Source organism: Diabrotica undecimpunctata, chromosome 6 (assembly GCF_040954645.1).
Source record: "Diabrotica undecimpunctata isolate CICGRU chromosome 6, icDiaUnde3, whole genome shotgun sequence".
Classification (NCBI taxonomy): domain Eukaryota; kingdom Metazoa; phylum Arthropoda; class Insecta; order Coleoptera; family Chrysomelidae; genus Diabrotica; species Diabrotica undecimpunctata.
The window spans coordinates 24,686,447-24,698,834 of record NC_092808.1 but is presented as its reverse complement, the minus strand read 5'-3'; the positions used below and the strand labels follow the sequence as shown (position 1 = coordinate 24,698,834).

Below are 12,388 nucleotides of genomic sequence, written 5' to 3'. Positions count from 1 at the left end.
CATTAAGCTATCACTGAGGTTTTTTTCACCAATTACTCTTTCAAATGCATTGTGCAAAATAATTTATAATTCGCTTCTGCTAATTCACTTTTCTTACAAAAAATGTAGAAAAGGAGTCATTTCTTTTGCACATTTTTATGTGTGTCAGTTTGTTTAAAGAGTGATAAGTTAGGTTAGGTTCAATATGAGAGGGCGCCAAGCACTCTTCTACTCGAGCTAAGAGGCCTATTGAGGCTTGAATGATAAACCTAGTCGTTTACAATTAGTAATGGACAATTACATGGATCTATCTTTGAAAGATTATTAAAACATTCCTACCATATAGGTTAGGTTTCTTACTATACTTCATTCAATTTCAGGATAACCTATAGGTAAACAGTTTCAGACACGTGATCGGTGGGTGTCATGTCACAGCTTGTCATTGGTCAGAAATTAAGTGCTAACCAATAACAAGCTGCAAGGACACGACACACCCACCGATCACGTGTCTGAAATTGTTTACCTTGAGCTTATCTTGAAATTGAATGAAGTATAATCCATAAAACCTGCCACACGACTCAATGAATCAGCTGCATAACCTATTGCGATTATAAAAGATTTATCCGTAGTCAAAGTATATATTAAATACTATCTAATTTGTATGAATTCAATTGTAAATATATAAATAACTACAATAAAGCCATCATGATGTACCAGAATTTGCATTTGGTAATGCATCTTTTGCTATAAAGATATTCATTAAAACGATTTTATAAACAGTAATAACAATACTTTATAATATTCTTCATGGGCGTTTTTTAATTACATTTGGTATGTTATTCATTGCAAACACTAGAATTTGCTTTTAGATGTTTCCTGGCAATGTAGACGGTGACACTATTCACAAAAATGAATTTGAGGTGCCAATCATTGCCCAATGGATTAGAATAAACCCTACACGATGGCGAGATCGTATATCTCTCAGGGTCGAATTGTTTGGCTGTGAATATGGTAAGTAAACATTTAAAGATTTTAAGTATTAGTTTTTAATTATTCTGGATATTTTTTTCGTTAATTGTTATAAAATGTCTAATTTCCTAGCTTACTCAATTTTGTTCAGTAAGTATAGATACTTCTTTGATCACTCTCTAATCTTTTGGTACGCCGTTAAAAATATTCACAAATTTTCCAGTTAAAATGATTCCCTTGTCTTTTTCTTTGTTTTTGTAATGCCAGATATATTTTCTTTGCGAGATATCATCTTTTTTGTTATTCTAGTCCTTTAGTAATGTCTTCTGTTTTACTTTGCCAGTCCGTTACGTTCCATATTGCAAAGTTTATTGTTCTATTTCGTCGCCGTGGTTGTCGTCCATGTGTGTCCATCCGGCATTTCTTCTATTCTTGGATTCGTTTCCCTAAAATTTTTTACAAGTAATGTGGGACAGGCCTAATGACTAAACCAGGATATTCTTCCAATATACCAATTATCTTTTAAGACTTAAAAATGTCGGTCTTCTCTTTAATATTCTTCTGCCTTTTGGACGATTGAGTAGAACCTCATCTGCTCTTAACCCTAGATGAAGCCTTACAGGGTACTATCAACCGGTGGTTGTTACTCCTCCCCCTTTTTCATTTATTGTGGGATAATGCACCAGATATGGATGCAGTCGGTCAGATAGACAAGCGGGCTGGGCGGCCGGTTTCTCATTCGCTTCACTGCGTGTGGTTCAGTGGAAGTGAGTTCGATCCCCAGCTCGGTGTACAGAAAACAAAAAGGCTAACGCAGCAGTTTAAAATTCTAAAATGAATCTGCGGCTTAGACTAGAATATGCTGGTGTCTGATCGGCCTATGGTGGAGCAGTACGGCAAGAGATAAGGGCTTGCGCCTCAGTGATACTCCTCCATAGATCCCTACCGGAAGGGCGAGGCGCCTAAATACCGGTATATATATATATATATATATATATATATATATATATATATATATATATATATATATATATATATATATATATATATATATATATATAATGCACCAGGCTTGAGACTGGGGTTAAAAAGATAAGTTTGACACTTCAAATCGGTTCTATTGTCAATATATCTGTTAGTGATGGACCGATATGACCATTTTTTAATCTCGATTGAATTTTAGTAGCAATATGTATGTAATGTAACAGATTTTAGATGATTATGAATTGATTATAATTTAATTTTTTTCTTTTCAGAGGCTGACAACATGTTCTTCAATGGTAGTTCGTTATTGAAATATGATTTATATAGGGAACAGGTATCCGCCCTAAAAGAAAGCATAAAATTCAGATTCAAAACTACCTCACCAAATGGCATTCTCTTATACAGTAGAGGTACTCAAGGAGATTATATAGCTTTACAAATTAGGGATAATAGGATGTTGTTGAATATCGATTTAGGTAATTTATTTTTCTACTCATATATCGGAATGAAATCCATAATGGAACCCGTAATTAATCTCTTACTTAACATGCATTACTATTATATTACTTAACATTGCTAGATATTTTTTCGTTTACTGTAATTTGGTCCGTCCATTTTGAAGGGGATCTTCCCCGTGATCTTCGGCCTTCTACCTTTCTTTGGATAATAAGTATTTCCACGGTGCCATGAATTTGAATGATCCTTTTATATACCACTAATTCACAACCTGGAAAAACTCTGAAAGTGTTTCAAAAGGTGTTGTTTTGTTTGTTGCAGAGAAGAGTTAGTGTATGTTTAGACTTGAATGGACAAAAGTTTCAACAATTTTTGTAGTATTATATTAAGTTGGACTATAATTTGGATATTCTAAAATATATTTTACTAAAATAAAGATGTCAAGTCCAGCTAAAAACATCCAAGACAGTTTCCTCTGTATTGCTCTGAACCCAGTTGAGATATGCAAATAAAATTTGATGGTTTTTAAGGGGTAGTTATAGCGCATTTTTGACATACTATTAAGATGTTTATATTCATCATTGGCGCGCATACGGGTAATGGTCTCTAAAGAAAAAACCACTCAGTGGTACGCCATTGAGATATTTCAAATTAAAATTCATTTTTGAATTCGTCGTTTTTATGCAAAAAAAATAAAACGCGTATTTTTGATTTCTTTGATATTGTCTAGTGGACTAGTTGTCAAAATTTATCAGTTATTTTATTTGACTACTCTCAACATTTATCTAATGTTAAATACGAAATATCAAATTAGCGTTTCTTCATTATAAATCTTTTAGTTTGTTATAACATTATTTTTAATAATTATTTAATTTTTCTTTTGTCGAAAAGAATGGATAATTTTACAAATGCGAAATTGTCGGACATTCATTTTGTCTGTGGTCAAACTGGTCAAAGTAATGGAAATGGTCGATAAGTTTGACGATTGTATGATAGGTTCGAAGAAATTAGTAGGTGGATCAGAGATAACGATCTACAGCTACTGTCTCAGAAAATTGAGGTGTTAGTTCTCAAAGGGAGCCGGGAAAAATCCTCTCTTTATAGTGGAAGGTGTGGACGTTGCAAGGGTTAAATCGATTAAGTATCTGGGAGTCTGGTTGTCGGAAGGAGTAAGGTTCGGAGTACACATCCAAAAGACGGTAGAGAAGGCGGACCGAAATCTGGAGGCGTTGATACGGCTGATGCCAAACATTGGAGGCCCAGGTAGCACCAAAAGAAAGGTGCCAAATGGAGTTTTCCTGTCGGTGGTAACCTACGCTGCCCCCGTGTGATTAGTGTATTGAATAGTATGAAATACGCTAAGCTGATGGAGACTTCGCAAAGGCGAATGCTCCTCAGGGTATCTAGCGCGTTTCAAATGAGGTTCTATATGTCATTGGAGCGGTGATACCGATCGTTTTGTTGTGCCAAGAGAGAGCGAGGGTGTATGCGAGGAGGATGGATGAAAATATAGATGATAATGAGAGAGAAAGAACGATAGTAGAGTGGCAGAGAGAATGGGCGAATGATATCGGAAAGTCAATGTGGACGAAGGAGCTTATTTCCGATCTGAGGCCGTGGTGGGACTGTAGGTAGGTTCAGGAAAATAGATTACTTTCTGACGCAGTATCTGACCGGACATGGTAGTTTTGGCACCTTCACAAATAGAATAGGTAAATCTGCCTCGGCAGACTATACTGTTTATGGGGTACCGGACGCTCCCACCCACATTTTTAACTGCCAGACATGGGCAAATGAGAGGGGAGATTTCGAGAGGCGCAGAGGGTTTCGGGCTGGATGAAAGAAACATGCTAAACGTAATGTTGAGAGGAGAGAAAGAATGGAGAGGAGTACACTCTCTGATTTCTGGGGTGGTGAAGAAAAAGGAGCAGGAGGACAGAGGAGGAAATTAAACCAGGGATCTCAATTTATGGTTAATATTATTTATTAGTTTATGGCCTAACGTCTGAAATATTTTCTGATTTACGGTAATAGGTATGGTTATTTATTTATAAGTTTTTAGTTTTTTATTGTAGTTGTTTATTGAGTGGCAAGACCACTTCTCTGGAACGGTGGTTAAGGTTTTAGTCGGAACATGGGTAATTCAGCACTACCCTGGAGTCTTCTTAGGCTCTTACTGGAATCTGGCAATACGGCAAATAATTGCAAAGATTTCCATAAAAATTTTTTCGTAATAAAATATATAAATTTCTATTTTTAAGGTTCCGGTATCGTTACAAGCCTTTCCGTGGGAAGTTTATTGGACGACAATATTTGGCACGACGTTGTGATATCGAGAAATAGAAGGGATATTTTATTCTCAGTAGATAGAGTGGTTGTGACTGAAAAAATTAAAGGAGAATTCCAGAGACTAAATTTAAATAGAGGAGTAAGTGTTATTGATGGCACCAAAAACGGTTTTCTGTATCTTGTTTGTTGTAGTTTTATGTAGGAGGTGTTCCGAATGTTCAAGAAGGATTGGTTGTTGTACAAAACTTTACCGGATGCATGGAAAATATGTACCTTAATTCAACGAATCTTTTCAAGGAAGTTAAAGCGGCTTATAGTTACGGACAGAGTTTCAAATTTGAAAAATTCAACGTCCTTTATAACTGCCCGGTATGTATTGAATTTTGTATACTCCCTGCTGCAATATACATAATATGTTTTGTGTTTCTAACATTGATATTTTTAGGAACCACAAATTGTTCCAGTTACTTTTAAGACTCAGCATTCGTTTGCGAAGTTGAAGGGATATGAAGGAATGGCAAACATGAATTCCTCTTTTGCCTTTAGGACTTACGAAGATAACGGCCTTATGCTTTATCACGCATTTTCAACAAGCGGTTATGTTGCTGTGAGTATAAGACAATAAATATTTTGTTAACATAACATATTTTTATTTCGAGTGTTTTAAATTAACGTCATTAAACAATTTTTATAGATATATTTAGAAGCTGGCAAACTGAAAGTGGAGCTAGTGTCTCCCAACAATCCGAAAGTGACCTTTGACAACTATGAAGAACAATTTAACGACGGAAGATGGCATACAGTGGTCCTTACGATATCAACCAACAAAATTATCTTCAGTGTCGATTATAGGCCAATGGTGACAACGCGTGTGTTGAAGATTGTGACGGGTAGCATCTATTTCATCGCTGGTGGAGTTAGTGCTGCTTTAGGATATACCAATACTATTTTCCCGGGATTTGTTGGATGTATGAGGAATATAAGGATCGATGGTAAGCTTAAGGAGTGTTAAGTGTGTTAAACTAAGTAACTGTCGAAAGTAATACCGGTTTTAAAAGTTTGATTTACACCTTAACACATAACGTGTTATGGTATTCAATTCCAAAATGTTTTTATTCCTAAATTACGTAGAAACTACTATTCTATTTAAAATAAATAAATAAATATATATATATATATATATATATATATATATATATATATATATATATATATATATCGAAAAAATGAGGATCTTGATCTTTGGTCATCTCCCAACAATATTTTGCTCAATTATACAGATCTTCCTACTCACCCTTTATCTAAGATAGATAGAATTTATAAGAAAATGGATTTCTTTTTAAAAAACCATCCTAATCCTCTAGTTCTTACTAATGATAAGGTAAAGGTAATGGTTGGATATGCGAGTCATCAGGAGGGCCGATAACAGTTTGATTACAATTTGGTGTAGAAAACCAATGGCTTCCAACAGATTTCTTGATTCCCATTCTTTTCATCCATTTAAATGTAAAATCAACCTAATGCAAACCCTTAGTTTTAGGTTACACAGGTTGAAACATGCGTTTCATTGAAGGGAATCTCTTCTTTTGTTAAAAGTATTCTTGAAAACTCCTATCAACTTTCCCTAATTAATAAATAATTTTTTTTTAAGTTATGGTACTTTACCTAATGATTTACCCAATGGTGACCAACTAAGGTCAATTTCAAATAATACTGTTCTGCAAGTTATACTTGGGGCTACTTTGACTTCGTCAACTCCCCTTTATTCATCCCTGCCTTACTTTCCTTAACTTACAGATAAACTTATCAAATTGTTTAAAATTTTACCATTTAAAGTAGCTATAAAGAATGCCAACACTGTCATAAATGTGTTTTCAAAAACTAAAACTTGTACAGAATGTAACACTTGTTACATAGGACAGACTGGGTGCTCACTGAAAGCTAGAATAACTTCACACCGTAGCGATGGTGGGTGCACGGGGTAATGGGGAAACTCCTCCCCCCTAACAAGGGCCAAAATGAAAGAAAAAATTGTTGAAACATAAAAATATATTAGCTGATATGAAACTTAAACTACAGACAGACAAATTCAACCCAATAATCTCTCTAGTTAGGAAAATTAAGTGAACTTATCGTCTTTTATATAGTTTGGGTTTGGGTTTATCTTTTTATGTCTTTTGGTTGGTATGTACTTCGTTGGAAGTCCCCCCCCCCCAGGTAGACATCTAGATCCTCCACTGCGTGGCAGTGACGTTAACATATCGTGGGCTTACTGCAAAAATCGGTTAAGTCCGTAATTGTTTGTTTCGAGAAAATTAACTTTTAATGTTTACTGTCTCATTAATACTAAACTATTAATTTCTTATGATTATTATGTTAAAAAATTAAAGTTTGAAAGTTGATATATTTCGGCAATACATGTTTTGCTCGCAATATTATTATTGTTTATAGAGGATGCTAAAAAAAAAATATAGGACTTAAATGATTTTGGCAGAATAAAAATAGCAAAAATGTATTTAATAGTTTAATCTTAAACTAACACAAAAACAATTTTAAAGCATGTATTATAGGCGAGCGGTTTACCCCTCAAAAGACGCTTAGAAACACAATATACCGACTAAAATTCTTTTTGCATTTCTAATGCACCAAACGTTTCTTATTCGATTCTATATATTTTTCCAAGATGAAATGTATTTTTTTTTAATTTTTACAAGTGGGCCGGCAATTGTTATTAACAAATAACTAATACAAAAAAGCAATTTCACCGAATTGCTTCGGAATCAATTTTTTTAGGTGTATCTCATCAAAATAAACACTTTTTCTCTCTTGACAGTTTTTCGAAAAATGCTTCCTTTTCGAGTTATTTGCAGTTTTTTGTTGAAAAAATGCCTTAATTAGTGATTTTTGAGATTTTTTTTCTAAAAAACTACTAAATGAATTGCAATTCTACAAATAGCTTTATAATCTTTAAACCGTCGAGTATAAGTTAGAATATTTTGACAAGGATTATTTTTTTCTATCTTGCTAAAAACGTGGACCCAAATATTTCGAATATGCCTTTCGAGCAGTCTACCGCTAAGTGTGTACAGCGGTTGCGGCGATACAGGCATGCGGCACGTAGAAATATTTGTTTAAATTTTAAAAAATAATTCAATACAAATATTACGTACTTACAATTGATTAAAAAAAAAGATATTTCTAATTATTTTTATATAGACATATTATAATTAAAACAATTAAAATTAATTTTTTACAATGCTATAATAATGTAATTTTTCTTTTAATATACGTGACTATATTATTGAATGTTTTATTACAGTGAAATACATTAAGCAATATATAATTAATTTTCATTGAAAAATATAATAAAATTGAAATATAATATTAATTATACATCGTTTTCATTGTCAATAATTTGAAAATTTTCGTCAACAGCAACCGGATTTCCATCTAATAAGCTGATTTCATTGTCTTCAATAGAGTCGTCTTTAACATTTTTACAATTCTCTGGTGTACATGCACATACTGCGCAGCATTCTAAATTATAGGAAATACAATTACAATTTTTCGTAGAACATTTTCCGGTACATGAGCAGAAATACTTTTGTAGCATATCTAAACTAGTTTCGCCTTCAAAATAATTAAAATCGAAACAATTATTTTTCATTGTCCAACCATGGGTTAATGGATCAAGAGATGAAGTAATATTGTTTTTTGCTTGAATCCATTCATTTATTTGCCACTTTGCTCTTAAGTAATGTTGTAATAATGCTGGTTTCGAAGGTGGTAATTTTTCATTAGATGCATTTTTTTTTGCGCCTACAGCACCTCAACCGCTATACACGCTTAGCGGGATACTCTCGAAAGGCATATTCGAATTATTTGGGTCCACGTTGTTAGCGAGATAGAAACCATTTATCCTTGTCAAAATATTCTAACTTGTACACGACGGTTTAAAGATTATAAAGCTATTTGTAAAATTGCAATTCATTTAGTAGTTTTTTAGAAAAAAAATCCCAAAAATCACTAATTACGGCATTTTTTCAACAAAAAAATGCAAATAACTCGAAAAGGAGGCATTTTTCGAAAAATTATCAAGAGAGAAAAAGTGTTTATTTTGATGAGATACACCTCAAAAAATTGATTCTGAAACAATTCGGTGAAATTGCTTTTTTGTATAAGTTATTTGTTAATAACAATTGCCGGCCCACTTGTAAAAATTTAAAAAAAAATACATTTCATCTTGGAAAAATATATAGAATCGAATAAGAAACGTTTGGTGCATTAGAAATGCAAAAAGAATTTTAGTCGGTTGATGCTCTGCTTATAGGGGTAAACCGCTCGCCTATTAACAACAAATTCCTTCAGTCTTCAATATCTTCATCACTGTTGGTTGAGGAAGGAACTTCGTCTACAGCTGATTTCGATGTTGGCAAAGATTTGTACCAACCGTGAAATTCTTCTGGGATGTCTCCTTTACGACACAGTTGCAGCAGGCTATTTTTTTTCTTCCCTGTTATTGGAATTATTTTTGAATATAAATTTTGAAGGGTTATTTTTTCAAAAGAGTTTGGAGGAGTTTTACCAAATACTTGAATTACTTTGAACTCTGAAGTATGGTCATACCTATACTGAATTACTCCTGGTTTGTTTTTTTTTTTCATATTTTAGACACTTGCTTTTTAGCCAATTTACTGTGCTTCCTTCTGTATTTTTGTTCCTGTTTTTTATTAATTTTGTTGATAAATCTGTAAGGTCTCTGAAATCAGAAAAATTCATCTGTCGAACATTATAGCCCGTACTTTTTTTGTTTCGGACACGTCTTGATCTTGCGATTCTAAAAATATTAAACCAATCCTGAATGGTATAAACTGGAACGTATTTCTTTGCTTTCTCTATAGCACTGTGCACGCTGTCCACCTCCATAAAGGTGTGGCCACTTTCGAGAATCTTGTGCTCTATGATTTCTAGGTTTGAAGTTTGGACCAAATATAAAAATAGTGCTGCAATATTTTGGTTGCGGTTTTGTCCGCCACAGGTATCAGAATACAAACAGAGCTGCTTTATTTCAGGTTTCATTTGGTTTCAACTGCCTCTTTTTCCTTGTAACTCTGTCCATCCATAGCAAAAGGCATCATTTGGTTCACGTAGCTCATAAATGGTAAAATTATACATGCATACTTTAAGACTGTAATACATAGAACTGACGTCACTCGAATGTATTTGTAACACTGATTGCAAATCAAAGGTACAACACATAAATTCTTTATGCTGCTGACATTTCTCCTTATCATCTGCTTTCGCATTCATACACTCTTTCTTCCGTATAGTGTGTTGTACGTAGTCATTTTCTAACAGCTGCTTCTCCGGGCCCACTTTTAAGGAATTATATTTAGTGGAAAGCTGGCATTGATCTTTTTTTGGCTTATAGAAGGACAAGTTGTAATTGGTACAAAAAATCCTTATATAAGTAATTTCGCTTACATGTTTTACATTTTCATTTAAACATTCTTGTTTATATACATTGTACATTTTCGTAATGCCAAGTTGAGGGTCGAGGTACAAACGTTTAGTTTCTTTTCTGGAATAATGAGATAATGATGATTTCTGGAATGTTATATTATAACGTTCTTGTGCCTTGGAATAATACATACAAATTGAACAAAAGAAATTATATTTAGAAAGGTATTACTTGCAATAGTATTTGGCCATTAAATGAGATCACTCTTGTAGGGGTTATAGCACAATTCTAAACAATAGTTACTTATAAGTACAACTGGCACTATACGGTAAAGCTAGCCAATAATGGTTTAACATCCGAAGATAAAAATTTTCGACTTCCCAGTGAAAATATTTCTCGAAAATGGGCAACTTAATTCATCTATAAATTTCATAATACACTTTAATTAATCTTAAAATGAATATGCCTTATTTACTTCTTTATTACTGTATTTTGCAGGTAACAGTAAATTGCCTACAGATTGGACTCAAGAAGAATATTGTTGCGGCGAGGAAGTAGTGTTTGACTCGTGTCGTATGACAGATAGATGCAATCCAAATCCTTGTCAACATGGAGGTGTTTGTAAACAGAATTCAATGGAATTTTTCTGTCGTTGTAAGGTTAGTGAGATTATGTTACCTACAAAATTTCTTTGATTTATTTTTTTTTTGTCCGAATAAACTAATTCTTATTAGAAACAGTGGCGCACCCAGGGGGGGGTTAACCCCCCCCCCCCAGGGCCCTATTTCGACACTGTTACTCACCCATTTTAAGGACACAAAATGGAGGTAACATCATAAAAAAAAATTCGATGACCAACCAAAACCCCCCCAGAGGCAAATTCTAAGGTGCGCTACTGATTAGAAACGGGAGTTCGTAATGCGAAAAATAAACACCACTGAAACTTAATATCCAATGCACATACGCACTGTTTAAATCTATTTTTTCTTAAATCTATTTTAAACACTTTTTTCTCAATATTGTTTACGAATCCCACTTTTATTGGATAATATAAAAGTAAATAAACCATCACGTCTTCGAAAAATATCATCAAGTTCTTGATACTTCCATCAATTTGCAATCCACACACTGGATATGCACGCCATAAACTCACTATAGTGTATTTTTATGTATGAGAGAGTAATAAAACAATAAATTATGTATGCAAATCCCTAAACTGTTGATACGGGTGACTCAATGAAAAACAGATATTTGTCAACAAGTTTACAGAAGTATATAGGAAAACAATTTTAAATTGACTATGACCACCAGGTATAAAGGTTGGAGCAGAATAGAATACAATAGTTGTGAGGGTTACTAATCCCTAAATAAGGTTGCCAGTGTCGGAGTGATGGAGGTTAAGAGGTACTAATGAATTTGCAAGAAATGTAAGATGTTTATTTTATTGGTTATATATAACCAATAAAAGTTTAATAAGTACCTACCTATTTGCAAAATAAAGTTTAATTCTTTAGATAAAATAAAACGTTTTATTTTATCTGAAATGAGTGCATTCCACGAAGTAAGGGTTTCAACAATCAAACATTTAATTCTTTAATTCCAGGAATCTACGACAATAATTGACTAGATAATTACCTTCTAAACTTATTCCACAGAAAATGTGATAGTGGGTTTTTCCATTTTGTAGGAAGGTCCAAGTGGCGTATTCAAAATTCTTAATAGTTCACTAAAAGTAGGTACTTCAGTTGCAAGGTGCAGTTTATTGTGTATACTAGTGTTATGGAAAATTTGGAAGTGCCGTGTAAACGCCGAAAAATTGGTCTTTTAACAGTTAATGAAAAAACATTAATATTTAATTGTTTTAAATCATTTACAGACAAACGTTTATGTGAAAGTGTTGATGAGACCGTTGAGTTAGTTAGCAGTACACTTGGTGTTGGGAAATCTACGATTTACAGAGTTATTAAAGAAGAGAAATGTGGTAGTTTTCAAATGCCACGTAATGCTCCAGGGAAACCAAAATTTCAAATAGAATATCATTTTAAAGAAGGACTTCGACGGAAAGTGCATGAATTCTTCTTTAGACAAGAATTTCCAACATTGGATAAAGTTCTTGTCTCAGTTCGAGATGATAAGGATTACCCAGAAATGAGTCGAAGTAAGTTATGGAAACTTTTAAAAGAAATAGGCTTCCGATGGAAAAAGAATCCCAGAAAGTCTATTTTATTAGAAAGAAGCGATATTGTCATA

General features: G+C 33.4%; 1 protein-coding gene across 2 annotated transcripts in view; it reads left to right on the top strand.

Moving 5' to 3' along the window:
- Nrx-IV (neurexin-4) overlaps positions 1-12,388 on the top strand; it is a 100,431-nt gene that overhangs the window by 52,524 nt on the left and 35,519 nt on the right. For both annotated transcript variants that reach the window (XM_072534489.1, XM_072534490.1), the window contains exons 4-10: positions 849-990; positions 2,205-2,408; positions 4,650-4,816; positions 4,870-5,046; positions 5,123-5,284; positions 5,372-5,669; positions 10,637-10,797. In XM_072534489.1, coding sequence (XP_072390590.1) covers positions 849-990; positions 2,205-2,408; positions 4,650-4,816; positions 4,870-5,046; positions 5,123-5,284; positions 5,372-5,669; positions 10,637-10,797 — 1,311 coding nt within the window. The remainder of the gene's footprint in view (positions 1-848; positions 991-2,204; positions 2,409-4,649; positions 4,817-4,869; positions 5,047-5,122; positions 5,285-5,371; positions 5,670-10,636; positions 10,798-12,388) is intronic.